Genomic DNA, 20,452 nt, shown 5'->3' with positions numbered 1-20,452 from the left:
TTTTTAATCGAAAATAAATGCTTTAACTTGGGTGTATGGTTAAGATCGCTATCTTATAGATAAGTCAATTGGAAAGGATTATTGTCTTTTGTAATATGAATTCTCTGTTAATTTTTTTTGAAGACATTAATTTACAATGCCTGTATACAATGAAGAAGTCCCAAACCAGTAATATTATTAAAACACACCCAAACTATAATCCCTTTTCACCTTGCTTTACAGTACTCCGTGTAAACTTCGGGTTCAATCTCTGTCCTGGTGGTCTTTTTAAGGTTACTTTCCCATCTGAATCCTTCAGATCCTCAAATCGGGATTTGTGCTCTCATCTTAATACTAAATTCGATTCTTATCTTGCATTCAACTTTAATAAGTTTTACTTATATTTTTAAAATCTTTTTTATGTAACTTTAATGATGCATTATTATTATTTATAGTACAGCACAAAACTGACCAGCTTAATAAATTACTAAGTTGTAAATAATAGTTTAATATTCTCAGCTTAACAATTTATTAAGCTGGTCAACTCATCCTAATGTCGTTCTGTTGAATCTAAACTCATCAAGTGTCTCGAAATCAGTCAACTGGTATGCTTATTTGATAGTTTGTAACATAATATTACATAAGATTGTAGCGTGTTATTAATTTTTAGTAACTGCGCCAATCCTTCTGTAATAGATCTTTAGTATGACACTTCGCATATATACTTGTTACTACTATGGGCCCTATTGATCTAAAGCTTTATCGCAAAGGCTCAAACTTGAAAATGGCTTTAAAACAGAACTCCGATTAACAAATGTTAAAACTGAATTAATCTTAGCTTACGTTCCTCACTTTAACGTCCGTTGGAAAACAACAGCAATCAAGACTGATTTAACACTAGCAGGGAATAAATAGAGTTGCTTTAACTCGGGATGAATGAAACAGGTTTTGCGCAACCAAAGTTCTTAAAATTATTTGGGGCTAATAAATGCTACTATTGCTAATGAGGTTCACATGATTAAGCCCCCCCCCCCCCCCGTGCATGATAAGTCCCAACGTGCGTGATATCTTCGAAACAAAGATATCGTAGTAAGCTGAAAACCCGTCTAGGAACACATACGATGTATAAATACAAAAAAAGACCAGATATGTTATTACAATAGGCCTGCATTAAGTAAGTTTTTCATTTTGATAAAAATGTAAATGTAATAAGTAGTATAGGTGTTAATCCTAAAAAGTGAGCCCTAAAAAAAATATCTTAAATCCATTTATCAAAGAATATTTTTCTGGATTAAGCATTTTTCGTCGATTCTGACGAAGTGTTTTCACACGAATCACAATTACGAATGAGATTATCTTCACTATTTTGTTAGGTTTTTGATAAAATAATCGGTTTGCTTCAGCAAAAAAGAACATTTTGTGGGGACATTTTGCTGAGTTAAAAAAAAAGCTTTCTTCGAAATCTAAGATAATAGTAAACAACCATTTTTGGCTTGTGCTGGGTAAGGATCTCTTTTTCTATTTTTGGCTTAAACAAGCAATCCACACTCTTATCAAAACTTTATCGTTACATTTTAACAAAAAAAACAAACTAAGTTGTCTTAATCTTTAATAAGCTTTAAATTAAAGGAACGAATAATTCGTTAATAAACCTAATTCTGTATTCATGTAAAAACCAATCATCCAAACAATCAATAAAAACACATTTTAAACATCTTAAATGGGTTTTGGAAAAGGAAAAACAAAGAAAAATGACCCAACAAGTGAATATGTATCTTTAACTGATAAAGAAAAAGAAACAGCGCAAAGTAGCAATCGGGCAGCAGACGGAAATGTATGAATTTGTTTTAATTTACGAAAAATCTGTTAACGACCAACGGTTCTGTTAAACTTTTACCGCCTAATGTTCTCAACATATTTAACTTACATTTTATGTTTTCATGATTTTAATTCCCCATCTATAACTTGAGTATTGATAGCTTATTCACGTCAAATTTGGTAAAAAAATTTCAAAAAATGTTATAGCCTCTTACTTCATTAAAAACACGAAATCTTGGAGTTTTGACCTTCAAGTTGAGTCTTCATACCTAAACTCCTAGAAGTTGAATTTTTTTTTTGTAAGAAAAATAAATTTTCCCTAATGTAAATGCTATAAATGGGAGCAATCAAGCAAAACGTATTTGTCAACATCCTCACGTTTCCATACGGGCACACTACTGTGTTTTAGGTGCATTATCAATTATTTTTTAACCCCAGGAATGAGTTATTTAGGTCATAAATAATCAGAGTTCCAAATATACTTAAAATATATGAACCATTTTTGAGGTCAGGCAGTGTAAGGTTAAAGTGTTTATATTTTTACAATCAATATTATCTCAAATACATTCTTTCATGAAATCAATAAATATTTTTGGCTATATTCACTTAATAAGTTTAAGGAGTTTGGTTTTTTTGGATAAAGTGCCAGTTTTTTTTTTTTTAAAAAAAAAAACTGTTTGCATTTTGTTTTTCAGTTCAATTTGAATTTAAATACTAAACCAATGTTAAACTAACAACACTTTCATTTTATTATCTGTTTAATTTTAAGAAGTTTTGTTTTGTGGACAAAAAGGTAAGTTATCAAAAAATTTCTTTTTCTTCTTTGACTGTTACAATTCTGTATATACTAACATTCTGTGTATACTAACATTTTTTCTGAGTTACCTGCATTGAATGAAAAACCTAGATAAGATCTTTTTGCCAGTCAAAAATAATTGTATAAACTAAACTATACATTAGTAGGGTTACACTTGAGACAAATAGGCCATTAAACAGTTTTTCATTATTCTTATCTTTTTTAACTAATATGTTGGCAGAGTGTAGGTTAATTTTTATAGAACATGAAAACTTTACATTAACTTCTCTACTTCCCTGACCCTTCTGACATGATTTCATTTTTAAAAAATTGGCATGCATTTTTAAAAGAGCACCACTGATTAATCATTATTATTTAAAAAGATTTTAAAAGCTAAAAGTTTTAAGCAATCTTATTTATAGACAACAAAAATGCCTGTCTGCATGTAGTTTTTCTCTGATAAATTTAGAGAACTTTTCTTGTAGATGGTCGGATTCCCTCCTTTTTCATAAGGTATAGTTTTAAATGCGAAATTGGCAATAGTATTCTCTTAGAATTTACCAATAGGTTTTCTTTCAAATTGTGAGCACCTGGCACAAACTCTATTCTGGATAGTTATTCTCTCAATTAAAGACAACAGAGTTTGTTTTTTTTAAATGATGCAAAACTCTTTTCTTTTGTGTTCAAATAAATTTTGTTCCTTTTTTTCTAAAAGATCATTTTAATTCCAATATTTATGAAGTTTGTTTGGACAAGTAACTTTGTCAAAGAGTATACCCTATATATCTTTATACTCATCACCCTCTTTGCTAATTTTGCATTCATACTGACTCAGATTTAGAATTAACAATATATACTTTAATCTTATTGTTCTCCTCATACTATTCGAATCATAAATAGTATGTCTTGCATTTTCCCAGTTGACCATATTCTCAGTGTAGATGTGCAGCTTTTACAAATCTAAGTAATTGTTTTGACTTGATTGCCAAGAGTCAAACCAAAACAAACTAAACAAAAGTGTTTTGCTTGATTGCTGATGGAAAATGCATGACCCTTAGTTGTAAACTGTCAAATGTATTACATCTTTCGTCAGGATAAACAAAGTTTCTAGATATATTAATTATAATGCTGGAGAAAAATTTTACTCAGTTTGTTTATACATATAAAAGAAAAAAAAATACTATACTTAAAATAAACACTATAGCTGCTATAAAAATTATACAGCTAAAAATAAAAATTAAGTTAAATATTAAAATTTAATGATAATTGTTAAAAAGAAGACCAATTATATAAAAAGCTGTGCCTCAATTAAGCAATGATTAATAAACTAACAAGTATAAGCTGTTGAACTTGTTGAGTTGGAAAACCGAACTGTATTAGAAAGTAGAAATAAGATCTATTACTTCTGTTTAGGATAGGTATTTTTTTACTGAAACGGCGCTTTATTTCCGTACTACTTCTGTTTTTGTAAATTCCAAATTGATTGCAAATCTAAAATAAAACTGACCGTTTGTTAAACCAAACAAAAAATTAAAAAAACCCAGAACTTACCTAAAATTATTAACCAGGAGACCGGTTTTTGACTGCTGCAGAGTTACTGCCACCAAAAAGACTACATGCAAAATGACTGATATCAAAATGAAAAAGATCAAAATAATCAGTCCAATCAACAGTTTCCTACTTTGCAAAAGTCATTTTGCAGCATTTAATTTGTCGAAGCAAAGTAAACATGAAAAAATGTTCGCGAAAACTCAAGATTTCGACCTTACAAAAAAATTTTTAAAAATATATTTACAAAATTTTTCATTTGAAATCGTGCTTAACAAGCAGCAAAATATTTTATAAGAAATTTTTTATTATAACCTTCGTGTTGAAAAATTTATGTACATTAGAATTTCGTCCTCAATCCTCACTCTAAAAGTGTTTTTCATCAAAAGAGTTTCGACTCCTTTAATAAAAAAAAAACTCCTTTAAACTTCAACTAATACTGAGTCTTTTATAAAACCTGGAAACTGTTTAGCAAGATAAATTTTTATTTGATAAACAACACTTTTTTGTTTTTGAGACGCTGAGCTTTTGTTTGAATCAAATTGATGCTTGTTTTTATATTTTTAATTCCGTGCCGTTTATTTTTGTTCTTCTTTTCAGTTAAATATGAGCAGATGTTGAATTTTAGACAGATGTTTTTCCCCTCTTCATTGTTGTTTCTAAGCGATTTAACTGGTCACCTTAGACTAAATATTTCCACTTCTTAAGTATGAATGCAAATTTATTTACCTTAGTGAGTAGTTTTCAAGCAGTTTTACTCTAGTTCACAAAATGCACAATTGAGCATTTTGTTCGGCGATTCTCTCTCAATTGGCCCTTTTAGACCAAGCGAAAATCTAATGATAAATTAAAATAGCATTGTGTTTTATCTTGGTTTGTAAACATGAAAACTCGTCAATTTTTTTAGTTATGAAAAAGTGAACTTTCTTAATATCAAGATCCATTTAAAAGAATTCAGCAGTATTAAATCGCGTGTAATCGTAATGGTTTTTGTTAAGTTGTTTATACCTCTATATCGAATATGGATCTTTAATTCCATTTGATGAAATGTCTTTTGATAAGTTGCCTCTTGCACAATCAGACTACTTGGTAAGTCTTTATACCATAGGGTGTACACACACACACACACACACACACACACACACACACACACACACACACACACACACACACACACACACACACACACACACACACACACACACACACACACACACACACACACACACACACATGTATGTATGTATGTATGTATGTATGTATGTATGTATGTATGTATGTATGTATGTATGTATGTATGTATGTATGTATGTATGTATGTATAACATCACTTTTCAAACATGTGATGTTACACTACAGGGTGCTTATTCAAAGTTTTAGAATGCAAGTAGAAAAAAATAAACTGGTAAAAGCTGATATCTACAGACAACAATGAAGGCCCATGTAAATCTAGGCTGTTTTTTTCTTCATCGATATTTTCCAAGCTATTAGGATTAATATTTGTGAAGAGATTATGTAACACTTATACATGACTTGTCTAAGTGTTACATAGTCTCCTTGGTGGTAAATCACCTTTAGCCTCCATCCAAAGATCATTTTTTCTGATGGAGGCTTTATATACAGTAAACAGCTTATCTGATAAAATCTTGACTTTAAACTTATTCAGAATTTTCTTACAGTTTAACTCTCATGACTTTTTACTTTTCTGTGTGTTTGATATTGAAGATGAGTTCTTGTCTTCTTTTTGTCAAGTTTTTTTCATTTCTTATTGTTTTTTTTTTTTTTTATCATAACATATTTAATTAAATACATGTCTAGTATTAGTTTATTTTTTCTCTTTTTAAAGGAGCTGGGGGCATATAATGATGCATCCAATCCAAATGAGGATTACAAGGTGAGATCTTAGAAATAAAAGGTTTAGTTTGGTTAAATAGATTTCAGTCACTTTTTTGACAATTATTTCAGTCTTCTTCAAAAAAGGACAAATTTAAATAAATTTTCCTTATCTATAATAGATTAATCATTTAAATTCTTTAGTAAAAGGGAAACAAAATCTAAAATTTAACAGCTTCCTCTTTCTTGTGTGTGTGCGTGTGTGCATTTTTGTGTCATGTGTTTATTTAGGACATCTATGATGAAGACATGAGTGGAGAAAGAGGAACATATTTTCGTGATGGTAAAAGAAAAATAGGTATTTTTTTATTACCATGCTATTTTTATTGATTATTGTTAGGAGACCACACCGGAAAAATGATCATACTGCTTTTTCATTTTTTTCAAGTTACTTTTAGATGAAGCTACACTTACACTGTACAATAATTAACAGATAGAATGATAATTAGGCTTCATAGTTATTTAACTTTTAAGTTTACCCATTTACTTAAAAGACAACAACTAGACTTAGTTAAAGAGTTTTTCAATGCAGATTTTGTGCTGGTGTATGTGGAGGAGAAAAATCAGATCCCTAATACAAAACATTTGCGTTTTCGTGAAAAGTTTCTTGGGAATCTAAAAAGATCTAATGTTGAAATGGAAGAAGTATGTACTGTTGTTAATAAATATTTGTATGCTGCCAGAAATTATTTTATAAAATTTTTTCTTTAAAAGTTTGACTTGACATGAATCTAATCTAGACAATTCACTCGGTGTCAAATGGACTAAAGTGTTAGACATTCCTTTCTTAATTGCTTCAGATTTTGATTTAAAAAAAATTTAATGTGGTTCTTACTTTCTATATTCAATTAGTTGCTGTCCCCAAATTGTAATGTTGAAAAATAAATTATGAATAACTTAGATATTAGTTATGTGAGAATAGTGTTTTTATTAGGGTTTTTCATTTCTAAAAGAAAAAAAATTCTTTTTTCACGACAAGACAAGAGTCAGTTTTTTAAAAAAATGTAACGGCTGAATGTCAAATTTTTGTTTTTGCTTTGTTGATTCAAAAATAAATTCAAAAATTCAGCAGAAAAATATCAAAGCTAAATATTTGGTATGAAATGATCTAAACACTAGTTTATCCTTATACATAAAAAGTTTATCTTTGCTTAGAGGTTTGATATTTGACAGTTTTTTCATGATTTTTCTGTTTATGTTGTAACATTTTTTTAAACTTTAAAAACAATAGTTTGTATGCTTTAATATTAGGTAAAATTTATATTATTATGTCTAGCTATGACTAAAATTTGGCCTTTTTTTTTTACATATTCTGCTGCCATTTTGAAAATATTTCTAGGAAAAATGTGATGACAAAGAAAATACTGTGCACTTCATTAAATGTCATTGTCCTTTTGAAGTTTTGAAGTATTATGCAGAGGAATTGTGTTTTAAAGCTCCATTGGCAGTAAGTTTCTATATAGCATTTTTGAATTTTTCAACTTTAGTTTTAACTAAATTTGAAAATTTTTTACTTTCTTTGTTAAATTTTTTTCTGTATGCTTTCAAATCGTTTAAAGGTTTAATGTAGATTTAAAAAAAATTCTTTTGTGATTTTTAAATGTTTGGTTTTCCATCTATATATGTTATTCTCAATTTCTGTAAATTTTTTTATAGCTAAGACAAACTGATAAAATTAACTGGTCTGAACGTATGCTTGCAAAGTTTCATTTGCCCAATCCATTTTATGAACGAGTTCCTAATCCACCTCCTGATTATTTTACTGCTACCTTTCAAGGGGATAAATTTCATTTGTAGGTTTCTTTTTGATTTATTGATTGTATTTGGTCTACGAATTAATTCGTGCGGTTTTTAATTTAAATTTGAAGGTTTATTTCAAAAACTAAATGGATGAATACATTAATGAAAATAGTGTCCATCGCTAGTCACTACTTTTGCCCATCTTTCCGACAATTTATGAATTCCGTGTCGAAAAAATGCTTCATCCTTAGAAGTGATCCAACAGAGACCCATTTTTCGATTTTTTCTGAAGAAGTGAAGCGCTGTCCAATCAAATCGTTATTCATGCAATCGAACAAGTAGTAGTCAGAAGGAGCAATGTCCGGAGAATACGGCGGGTGGGGTAACACTTCCCATCCGACATTTTCCAAATAGTTTTTGACAGGTTTTGCGACATGTGGTCGAGCGTTATCATGCTGAAAAATGAGTTTATCATGTCTGTTACCCCAATCTGGTCGTTTTATGACCAGAGCTTGCTTCAAATGCATTAATTGTTGTCAATAACGTTCTCCATTAATAGTTTCACCAGGTGTCAGAAGCTCATGGTACACCACACCTTTCATATCCCACCATATACACAGCATAACCTTTGCACAGTGAATATTCCGTTTGGGTTGTGATGGACCTGGTTCACCTGGCTTTACCCAGGCCTTTTTTCGTTTAGGATTCTCGTAATAAATCCATTTCTCATCACCAGTAACAATTCGATGCAAAAATCCTTTTCTTTTCTGTCTTTCAAGCAGCAATTCACAAATGGTCTTTCTTCTTTCCACGTCTCTGTCTTTCAATTCATGTGGAACCCAATGAGACATTTTTTGAATCATACCCATGGCTTTGAGGCGTCTGGAAACTGTTGATTGTTCAACTCCTAACGATTTTGCAAGGTCCTCTTGCGTTTGACAAGAATCCTGATCGAGCAATGCTGCCAATTCTGCATCTTCAAATTTTTTTGGCTGTCCTGGTCGCTCTTGGTCTTCCAAACAAAAATTACCACTTTTAAACCGTGCAAACCACTTCTGACACGTTCGCTCAGCTAGAGCATGGTCACCATAAACTTCAACCAAAAAATATGATGACTTTCGGTAGCACTTTTCTTCATGTTAAAGTAATGGAGAAGAATCCCCCGCAAAAACACTTTATCAGGAACAAAAATCGACATTATCAGTTAAATTAAAAATAGTGTTGTTTACGCTTAAATCAAATGATTTATAATAAAAATGATGCGCAATAACAGTGATCTTTGCACGCATGCGTGGCTAAACGAAACGCTGAGACAATAAGCTAGTTTTGTAATCCCTTGTCAAACCGCACAAATTAATTCCTAGACCAAATAATGATTTTTTGTTGTTAAAGGTTCTAACAAAATTATCTTTTAACAGGTTTCTGGGAAGTGAAAATCCCAGAACATATTTCACAGATACAGAACGAACTCGCGTTTGCTATGAGATACTTGAGACTGCCCCTTATGGTCGAAGACAGAAAGGAGAAATCGGTATGTTTTTGTTATTCATTACTTTACTAGTAACCTTCAAAATAATACAAGAATCTAGAGATTAAAAGTTATGTTAAAAATTTTTTAAAATTTTGCAGTGTTTTTAAATTAAAATGTTGTTTATTTATCAGTTTTGGAGGTAAAAAATATACTACAAAATGATTTTTTACTTTATGTTATAGGTCATTTTTATTTGGTAAATATAGTTTGTAAACAAAATGTAATAACTAAAAACATCTATTAGGTGTGGAGCGACTAGTAGCAGAAGGAGTTTTTGTTGCAGGTTACCCACTCCACGTAGTAAGATTTTAATTTTTTGCAGTTTTTAATGTGTTGGTTTCTTTGCAAGTGATACTTAAAGTTGTTATAATTGTTATGATACTTTATAGTCAAATGCAAACTTATAGTGTTTCATGTTTCTGACTTCTTTTTTATACTGGTTTATTTACTACATTCATTTAGGGGGGCCATAAGAGACCTCGAGAAGAAGGTCCAGATAGCCCTGGAGATGAACCACAGTTAAACCAAAGACAGGTATGTGTACACTTCTAGTGAGATTTAACAGATATATTTTTTGAAATTTAGAATCTTATTTTTCTTTTCTGAAAAATTTTATCTTTTTAATAATTTTATCTTTATTTTTTAAATTTTATCTATTGTTTTATCTTTTGATTTTTTATTTTTATAAACATGTGATTATATATATACCGTCGCGTTGGTTTGACAAGGTTCTAACTGACATTTTTGCCAAAATTGACTTAATCATTTTATTAGGCTATTTAAATCATGATGAACAAAATAAACTGAAATTTATAGCAATATAGCGCAAAACAAGCAAACTGCTAAAGTGCCAAAGTTCTATCTGCAACTTTATTTAACTAATATTTAGTTTGACAAGGTTCTAACTAACAATAACTTCATAATCTCTTGCTGGTTTTTATTAACTAATTATTATGATAGAGAATTTTATACCCATCAAAAATCATGTAAAATATAGGTCTGAAAATCAACAAAAAGTGTTCAAATTTGACACCGATGTAGAATAAAATACCATTAAAGCTATTATTTGAAAATTAAAAAAAATCTTTTTTATAACGTAGCTCAAATTGACACCTGTCACAAAATACTGCTTTCGATTAGCATAGAAATAACTATTGTAGTTCAAAATAAAAGGGGATTTATGAGCTAAAATTATCTTTTTATTTTAAAGTAATGATATTTTTGCATTAAGAAATTTACAAACTTACCGCAGTCAATGTAAGTACAATTCGCCGCACCATTCCCTTACGGTAAGTCGATCTAACTATATTTTCCAGTGCCTTCCCCAAAAAGTAAGTTAATACTTCTTTTTTTTTTCTATACTTATCTACAACCGTTAGTTGATATATGTGCACTTTGGAGCGTTGATCTTACAAAGTAGCTTATTTTAACTTGTTAAATCAAAAATATCAGTAATATTAAAATTTAAACAACTTGTAATAAAACGTTTTTGTAGCAGTAATAAAAACCAGGCTGCGTAGTTAAAAGAGAAGCCATGAGGAAAATAATTGTTGTGAAAATGCAAATAAAAACTGATGACACGCTGAAAAGCAAACTTTTTCAAAAAGGAATTACACCAATAGATAATTTTTTCATGTAAAAGAGGAAAAAGTCAGTGTTTGAAAAACATTATATCTAACTACACAGTCATTTTCACAAAAGCTAGTTTACACAGCTCACAACGTCAAATATGTTAAAACAAATACTCCTGCACAAGATCTACGAGGTAAAATCATGAAAGGCAAACGTACACCGCACAGTGCATCAAAATGTACACCAACTCAGCTAGGGATCACATAAAATCTTTTCCAACAGTTGAGTCACATTGTCGTGTAAGTACCAATAGAGAATACCTTGAGTCACACCTTAATATTTCAAAAATGTACAATCTTTACTAAGAGAAATTTATAAACGAAAATGTTGAGCCAGTAAAAAAATCTATCTACTACCATATTTTCTCCACCGAATTCAATCTTGGTTTTCACATTCTCAAAATGGATAGATGCGACCTTTGTGAGAAGTTTAAAGTTGCTGAAAACACTGATACTATCTCTGAAAAATTGAGAGAAGACTTTGAAAGAAATCAAATTTTTTTTTAAAAAAAAGAGATATATACGCGCTAAAAAAAAAAAAGATAAAAATGTTCCGGTTTTACTTTTTGACCTTTAAAATGTTATATTGACTCCGCATGCAAAAATTAGTTTCCTTTATTTTCTGAGAAAGCTTAGCGTGTATTTTTTGACAGCTTATTTTTCAACAACCAAAAAAGTATACTGTGCATTATGGACTGAATCACTCATGTGGCAGAGGAAATTGACTTAAGTGACTTAATTATTTGGTGTAACTCCTGCGTTCCTCAAAATCGGAATAGTATATTATCAAATGCTGTGTTACAAATTTTTAAAAGACAATCCTAACATTAACTCAATCACTATGAAATATTCCCTTCAGATCATTCAGCGAAATTAAAAAGATCATGTGGAAAACTGATTTTTATAGTCCAATTGGATTGAAAGGATGTTGAAACAAGTTAACAGAAAAAATTCTTGTCATATCATTCAAATGAAACCACATGACTTCAAGGATTATTCAGTAACAGCAAAGCTATTTAATTACAATTCAGTTCCTTTTTCTAACGTTGCTGTTCTAATATTAACTTAAATATCTCACATTATACATTTTAAACCTAGCCATGATCGCAATTGACCTATGAACTGTGCGTATGTCAAGTTCAATGAAAAAACTAACAGAAAGAATGCAGCAACAAGTCCATCAACTTCCACTGTTTTGAATGTAAAACCAAAGATTCAAAATTGTACAAAGGAACTTGCAGACTTAAAAAAAAAAGATTTTAAATCTGCATTTCCGTTTATGCCTCTCGAGGACAGAGATTACTATCGAGTTGTTCTTCACCTATAAAATAAACATGAAAAACCTTTAAGGGTTGTACTTAATGTAATGATTTTAAAAAGTACCAAAAAATGTAGTACAAAAAAAAAAAAAAAATTGAATAAACAAAATGTTGTAACCTTGTTTTGTGACTGAAACAATAATCTAACTTCAAAAAATTAGCTTTTTATTATATTGTTTCAATTACAAAATTTAGAGTAACTAACTGCTTCAGTCACAAAATTTCAAAATAACTAGCATGTTTCTAACTACCGTTAAACAGCAGTTAGAACCTTGTCATAGTGAGAATATGATTATTTCACTATGACAAGGTTCTAACTGCATTTTGGGGGTATTCATTATTTTATGTCAAACCAACGCAACGATATATATATATATATATATATTACAGATACTTAAAATGTACTGGGGAAGATGGGGTAAATGGCTCAAGTACCAACCACTAGACCATATTAGGTAAAGAAAATTTACATTGAGTATGATAATCTTATGGAAAATAAGTTTATTGTCCTTTTGAAGTTCTAAAGTTACTATCACTAAAAGTTGCTTATTTGAACAACCTCTCCCTACATTTTTTAAGTTATGTTTTTTCTTAAAATAATAAAGTTGTAAACTAATATAAAAGTGAGGTTGAAAGTTAATAATATGAAAGTGAGGTTAAAACATAGGTTTTTATTTAAGTGAAAGACATGAAAAGTGTTGTTTACAATTTCTTTTTTGCTAGAGCTTACTTTGGTGAAAAGATTGGATTGTACTTTGCATGGCTTGGTATGAAAGTGACTTGATGATGTTTTCAATGTTTTTGTAATTAAAAAGTTTTTTTTGCAGCTTTTTTTTGTTGTTTGTTATAGGTCAGTATACAGCTTGGTTGCTGTTACCTTCCGTTGTTGGTTTATTAGTATTCCTATATGGGTGTGCTACTGTTAATTCTCCAGACAATAGAGATGCGTAAGTTTATCATATCTGTTAGCTAAATTTTATTACTAAGCTTTTTTTATTTGCTAAAACTCAATTTTTAATTTTATAAAAACACAAAAAAATCTGCTGAAGTTGCATAAGAGAGATTAAGTTTCTTTTTTAAATACTTGTTAACATGACAACAGCCTCGTCAACATATTTGTGAATTTCTTTCTTATAGCTTAGACATTTGTGAACATCCTAATGGAACTTACAGAATGTGTCCTCTTTGTGATGAGCATATTGGTTGTAAATATTGGGATCTCAAAACAAGCTGTACAAGAGCCAAGGTTTTTAGTTTATAAAGTTGAAAATCTTTTATAATCATTTATAAGTTTTATAAGTTTTTTTATTTACTGAAGTTTTGAAATTTCTGTTTAGATATCATATCTGTTTGATAATGCAGCGACTGTTTTCTTTGCAGTATTTGTGTCATTCTGGGGTGAGTTTCTAAGGTGTTGTTTTTTTTTTCACAGTTTTTACTAATTTTTTATATTTTGTTTAATTTTCTCATTACCTCTTGTTAATTTGCTTATTAACCAGTTTCATTTTTAGCTGTCTTCTTTCTTGAGTTTTGGAAGAGAAAAGAGATAACATTAGCATATCATTGGGATTGCTTAGACTATGAGTCTGAGGTAGAGCGGCCGCGTCCTACATTTGCTGCACTGGCACCAACTGTAGAACGAAATCCTATCACTGGGATTCCTGAACCACATTTTCCATCAAAAGATCGTGCACCTCGGATTTATTCTGGCATTTTAATAGTCATAACAATGGTTTGTAAATTTCTGCGTTTAACAACTCTTTATTGCTAAAAGTTCTTTAAAAGAAAAATTTAAATATTTTTTTGCAGGTGTCATTAGTTTTGATATTCATGCTGGGTGTTATTGTTTACAAACTATTAGTGTACAGACCTCTAGCAAGGAATGAGTATACTGCAGCAAGAGCACTGCAAATTGCAAACATAACAGGTGCTGTTTGCAATCTTATATGCATCATGATATTGTCAAGGGTAATATTTTGTCAACATTATTAGTTTATTTCGCAAAAGATTTCATTAAAAATGCTTAAGATTTTCTTTTCTCTACAGGTTTATGAGAAAGTTGCTTTAGCCTTAACACATTGGGGTAAGTTCTTGTTTTAGTATTCTCTCTTCCTATCTATTAATTGAATCTTTTTTTAAAGAAATGCATCGAGCACAAACAGAATATTTAGTTATTGAATCTTTTTTTTTTTTTTTTTTAAGAAATGCATCGCACACAAACAGAATATGAAGACAACTTAACGTTCAAAGTATTCGTTTTCCAATTTGTTAACTTCTATGCTTCGATTTTTTACATTGCATTTTTCAAGGGAAAGTGAGTTTTTACTTATACCATTTTATATAGGCTGTTGCTACTTAAAGCGCAATGCGCTCTATGCAGCCATATGCTACTCGAAGCGCAATACTTTGTACGCATGCGTTAAATTTTTTTTTTTTTTTTAAATCTTGTTGATGTTAACCCTATCCCCATCCCTATCCTCATCCCCATCCCTATCCCCATCCCCATCCCTATCCCTAACCCTTACCCTTACCCTAACCCTAACCACCTATCTAACCAGCTTTGTTGTGAAATATAAATCACACTGTTATAATAAAATAATTGCGCATGCGTGGAGAATATTGCGCTCTGAGTAGCTTATGGCTATGTAGAGCGCATTGCGCTCTACGAAGACACTTTGTTTTATATATCACCCATAACTCATGTTTATGGAATCAAGGACGTATTAATAGATGGACGTTCAACGCATTGTTTTATAAAAAAGATATGCGTGTTACGCTATTGTTTAGATAATAAAAGCGAAACAATAGGTGATAATTGCAAAACCGGGGAGTATTTTTATTTTTTTCGACGTCGGAAAAAGATGGTCTCGACTATCCAATAAAAATATTTTTAAAAGTATTTTACTGAGCATCGATGCATAAAATGAGTATGACAGAAAACTTTGCTATTAATCAAGATTATTCTTTTTTGCTTGAAAGTATTGATAACCAAATTGAATTAGTTGTGGATGATTTTATTGAGATAGATCTTGAAGAGTTAGCGGAATTGTTATCAGAGGATTTTGAATTGGAGCTCATACCACCAGCAATTCCTACAGAGAAGCTGATTGCAGAAGAAACCAAAATGCTGAAAAAAACAGAAGAACGCTTAATAACTAAATTTACCTGTCTGAAATGTTACAATAAATATCTTAGAGAATCGAATTTTAAAAAGCATGAAAAGAAATGTTACATTGCCACTAAAGGTGTGCTTATACTCACATGTTGTGGAGCTTAACGCCTAAACGGGTGCTAATTTATATTTACAAATACTCCCAGATTATGAAAATATTGTAATAACTCTTAATTTTGATTTTAGAAATTATTCAAAACTGTAAATTGTTGTAATGTACTATTGAACTTCCATAAAATGCAAGTTGTCTTTATTACATTTTTTACATATACTGGTGTAAGAAAATGTACACAGTTAAAATAATGGCTAGTTAAAGGTAATAGATGATTGACATTTCTCTTTAACCTGGGTTCCATTACAGCCAAGTTAGTATGGTAGATGGTACTAAAATCACAACAGACTTCTAAACATATTAATGAACAACCTTTATGTCTAATAACTTTAAAGTTTTCAACTGTATTGCCTTCTCTCGTTTCAATTATTCCAACATCCTCATTTGATGTGCTTCGGAAATTTTCAAAATCAGAAAATTTATTTCTGATTACAAAAAAAGATATTGGAAGTCATTATTACATTTACAGATGTTTATGCATGAAATGTTGGAGAATATAATATTAGCAGATTGAAGATTTAGTTGATCTGGAAGAGATTTGTTAATATTATTGGATAATGGCACTTCACGATTTAAAACAATTAGTCTCCACGTGCCATTTGATTGGCGATAACTATTGATTTTAACTATTACAAAATAATTTTTATTATTTTCATTGTAACAGTCAAAACCATGTTTTGATGCAAATGCTTTTAACTGTTGATGAATACTTATCGCATGTACTTTTTTATTTCTTCCAACTCTTGTGAGTGTGTTACATACATAACAGGTTTTTGTGTGTTCAGAAAAAGTGAAGAATTTATCATTCCTCTCAACTTCAAAGCCTTTTTTTGATTTTAAATCTAACCTGTATAAGACCATATAACATGATTTGCATAAATATTCAGGATGAACTTTTTGATAGTCTGAGGTTGTATCCAGCTTGTAAAAGCTAAGAATTGCTTGTTTATAGATAACAAAAGGTTTTATTTGATAGTGACTATCCTGCTTTATTATGAAGCCACACTTTCTACATAAATGTTTTAAATATTCCTCATGAAGACTCATTATTTATCCTGTAATGAGATAATAAATATGAATATAAGATTACTTCTTTTGATATAATATTTAGAAAAGGTTAGAAATAAGGCTATGCATCACTTGTAGAAGGCTCAAGAATATGCAACTAAAAGTATGGTCTTATCATTTTTATTATTTCTGTTGTTACTATTAGTAACAACAGTAATAATTAAAAAAATAAGATCATTATAACTTAAAGTAGCTCTACATGACAGTTTAAAAATGCTTAAACAAAAATGCTCATTAAAAATACATACTTTATATATCTTTCCAACTCCTGAAACGAATAGTATTTTATGAACTTTAAGATGCTTTTAGTTGTAATACCTTTAGACAAAATGCAGTTTAGGTATCGAAAGTAAGAAATTTTTTAACTAGGTCGTTCACGAAAAAAAAAAATCACAAATTCAAGAGAAAAAAAAAGCGAGGCAAATAAGTTCAACATTTCCGACAAAAATAAGAAATACTCTCTGATTTGAACCTTAAAGTGGGAAGCATAATCTGAGAGTGGGGTGAAAAGAACACTAAAAATATCTTTTTCGACCTTTAAACTATATCATAGCAGCTTCAATTTAATAAGGAAAATTTGTTTCACTTTACTCTATCCATTCTAGTAAACCAAACATAGCCTTTTTGCAAAAGCCTAGTTTTAGACGTCAAAGTTTAAACACGGCTAAATCTTTATTAAGCAAAGTTCATAGCTCAAATCAACCTTTTTCAGATTTGTGAACTATTCTTGATTAATTTTTTTGTCTTTTATAACCATAAGCTTTAGTAAATGCATAATTATAATGGGTTTACTGAGGGAGGTTTTTTGACGGAAATTTGACGGGTAGAAGTCGGAGTATCTGTATCATGAATTTAGAAAATTGACGGTAACACGCATAGTTTTTGGCTAATTGGCGGCACCTTTGATCTATAACAATGCGTTGAACGTCCATCTATTAATACGTCCTTGATGGAATTAAAAACTGAAGTTTTCTTTAGCAGCAAATTTCCCAAGAGTTAACCTGACAGTATATTTTTTAAAAATTAGATTAACGGGATACCCTGGTAATTATACGCAGTTATTTGGTCTCCGTATGGAGGAGGTAAGGAAGTTATTTTTTCTGAATTTAAAAAAGTTGAATTAGCTTTGAATGAACAAGTGTAATCAGAAATATTGATTATTTAATATAATGGTATTTGGTTGATTAGTTTCCAAAGACCTTATAAAGATAAAATAGTTTAAAGTTCATACAGATGATGGAATGGATGATGAGTAGATAATGAATAGATAATGAATATGGACGAAAATAGATAAATGCGTTGTTTTTTTTTTTCTTGTTTTTTTCTTCTTAAATATTGTTATTAATTTTCTATTCTTTGAAAATCAATTCTTGTTACAGTGTGGGCCTGGAGGTTGCTTGGTCGAACTTGCCCAACAACTTGTTATTATCATGGTGGGGAAACAAATGATTGGAAACATTCAAGAAGTCATGATTCCGTAAGTTTTTGCTTTTCAACATTAATTAATTAGCTAATAATAATAATAATAATAATAATAATGATGATGATGATGATGATGATGATGATGATGATGATGATGATGATGATGATGATGATGATGATGATGATGATGATGATGATGATGATGATGATGATGATGATGATGATGATGATGATGATGATGATGATGATGATGATGATGATGATGATGATGATGATGATGATGATGATGATGATGATGATGATGATGATGATGATGATGATGATGATGATGATGATGATGATGATGATGATGATGATGATGATGATGATGATGATGATGATGATGATGATGATGATGATGATGATGATGATGATGATGATGATGATGATGATGATGATGATGATGATGATGATGATGATGATGATGATGATGATGATGATGATGATGATGATGATGATGATGATGATGATGATGATGATGATGATGATGATGATGATAATGATGATAATAATAATAATAATTATAATAATAAACAAAAAATAACAAAATTAATAAGTAACATCAATATTTTAAAACCATTAATAGGCTTATCAAGCAGAAATGGAAAAAACGAAAGAGAGGTAAAAAAGCGATCGCGTTAAAACCGAGATGGGAAGATGATTATGAACTTGTTGAGAATGAAGGGCTCTTTGCTGAATATCTAGAGATGGGTATGTAAAAATTATGTTTTGTGAGTTGCTTCGTTTTTCTCTTTTTTTTTTTTTTTTTACGCTTGAATTTTAGAGCATCTTTAACCTCGTTTCTTATTTAATTATGAAAAAATTTTCTTTTTAGTTATCCAGTTCGGTTTTATAACCATTTTTGTGGCAGCATTCCCGTTAGCGCCGTTTTTTGCTCTTGCAAATAACATCTTTGAAATTCGTATTGATTCAAACAAGCTGTTGTGTGAAACCAGGCGTCCGATTGCGGACCGAGCTCAAGATTTAGGAATATGGTACGATATATTGGATGCGGTTGCAAAGATTGCTGTAATATCAAATGTGAGTTATTTTTACTATTAAACATGTTATTTCGGTTATTATTCTGTATCTATGGTTATTATTTTATTTTTTACATCTTTATGTATGAAAGATATAAAAAAAGTAATGAGTATTGTTTTTGTAAATGTAGTACATATGATTCTAATATTTGTATAGAGTATTTTTGTATAATTTTAGGCATTTCTCATCGCTTTTACGTCAAACTTTTTACCGAAGTTGCTCTACCGATCTTCAATATCACCAAATGGGTCCTTGGAAGGCTATTTGAACTATTCTTTAGCCGTCTCACCACACAATACAACTTTACAGCCGTGCAGGTATTAAATGAATTGCGACTGTGGGTATTAATCGTTAAATATTTCTTCTCCGCGTATCTATTTAAAAAAGTAATCAGTTGGGGATTTTAATTTTTGCATAATTGTAGATATCGTGATTTTCGCGACGAAGAAGGCCATTTAACTGCATTTTACTGGCATTTGTTGGCCATGAAGTTAGGATTTGTTATCATATTTGAAGTAAGTCATCAACTCTTAAATTTTTGAATTTCATTTCTTTAAACGACTCTTGTTGTGTACTCATTTTAAAGTGAGTTCTAAGTTTAAGATTTTCTTCTTTTAGCATTTCGTATTTGCAACCCATAAACTCATCGACTTCTTGGTTCCAGACATACCTGAAGAGTTAGACATAGCCATCAAGAAGGAAGCTTATCAAGCTAAAAAAGCGATGTCGGATCATCCAAATCTGAATGATGGTAACTCGGAGGATGAACTCAGTGAACGAAATATGAAAATGAGATTGCAATGAATATTACAAATATTATTTTGTATTTTTAATTCTATGAATTTTAACACGTGATATAAAAGTTTAAACCAAGGAGAGAGGTCTTACAAAAACAATTCATTAAGAAACAAGTTTGGCTACTTTTTTCCTCATCACTTGATGCTTTAATGCGCAAATGAGAGACTTTCTTTAAAACATTTATTTTTTTAAAAAATTGTTTTTTATTTATAAATATTTATTTTACTCTATAAATGTTAGAAGAAGAATGGTTGAAAGATTAATAATAGTTATTTTTTATACAGTATTGTTAACGGTATTGTGCTATTTGTGCAATTTGTAATTAGTGGATTTTTATTTTTCTGAGAACTGCTTGTAATAAAAGCGTCATAAAGATCGGTGTATAAAAGAGCTTGAACGTAGGAGTTAAATAAAACGTTACTTTAAAAATAGTTTAACTTTGCTAGAAGGAGTATTTCTATGCTAGAAGGAGTATTTCTATGGAACTCCGCTGAGCTCCATTTGAAATGTATGAATCGGATCCCCCGCGACAGAGAAAAATAAAA

The 20,452-nt window shown here is 30.2% G+C and overlaps 1 protein-coding gene and 1 pseudogene across 2 annotated transcripts; one reads left to right on the top strand and one right to left on the bottom strand.

Annotated features, from left to right (window-relative positions):
• Positions 1-1,650: 1,650 nt before the first annotated feature.
• Positions 1,651-20,039, top strand: LOC145186015 (anoctamin-7-like). Of its 2 annotated transcripts, none has more exons than XM_090096761.1 (25): positions 1,651-1,813; positions 5,988-6,035; positions 6,266-6,332; positions 6,567-6,679; positions 7,374-7,481; positions 7,691-7,827; positions 9,193-9,305; positions 9,550-9,605; positions 9,768-9,839; positions 12,646-12,710; positions 12,979-13,022; positions 13,106-13,202; positions 13,393-13,501; positions 13,593-13,653; positions 13,767-13,987; positions 14,065-14,223; positions 14,302-14,338; positions 14,458-14,569; positions 17,635-17,689; positions 17,987-18,084; positions 18,655-18,779; positions 18,904-19,109; positions 19,287-19,426; positions 19,534-19,624; positions 19,728-20,039. In XM_090096761.1, exons 1-25 carry the CDS (start codon positions 1,700-1,702, stop codon positions 19,911-19,913), a joined length of 2,634 nt encoding a protein of 877 aa, XP_089952887.1. In that variant the 5' UTR covers positions 1,651-1,699; the 3' UTR covers positions 19,914-20,039. The 2 variants fall into 2 exon arrangements, with proteins under 2 accessions (XP_089952887.1, XP_089952888.1); XM_090096762.1 differs by lacking the exon at positions 1,651-1,813 and adding an exon at positions 4,802-5,230 and having other exon boundaries at positions 19,728-20,038.
• LOC149883612 (uncharacterized) lies at positions 15,610-16,677 on the bottom strand (annotated as a pseudogene).
• Positions 20,040-20,452: the final 413 nt, after the last annotated feature.

Source organism: Hydra viridissima, unplaced genomic scaffold (assembly GCF_058129835.1).
Source record: "Hydra viridissima isolate aposymbiotic clone 2 unplaced genomic scaffold, HvirCarnegie_v1 scaffold_9, whole genome shotgun sequence".
In the NCBI taxonomy this organism is placed as follows: Eukaryota; Metazoa; Cnidaria; class Hydrozoa; order Anthoathecata; family Hydridae; genus Hydra; species Hydra viridissima.
Note: the sequence above shows the minus strand (reverse complement) of the source record. Positions and strands in the feature narration are given on the sequence as shown.

Excerpts from the sequence above, each read along its gene's own strand:
- LOC145186015 (XM_090096761.1), top strand. The coding sequence starts at position 1,700 with ATGGGTTTTGGAAAAGGAAAAACAAAGAAAAATGACCCAACAAGTGAA. Across the intron at positions 13,654-13,766 it reads AGTATTTGTGTCATTCTGGG|CTGTCTTCTTTCTTGAGTTT; the intron begins GTGAGTTTCTAA and ends TTTCATTTTTAG. Across the intron at positions 18,085-18,654 it reads ATTCAAGAAGTCATGATTCC|GCTTATCAAGCAGAAATGGA; the intron begins GTAAGTTTTTGC and ends AACCATTAATAG.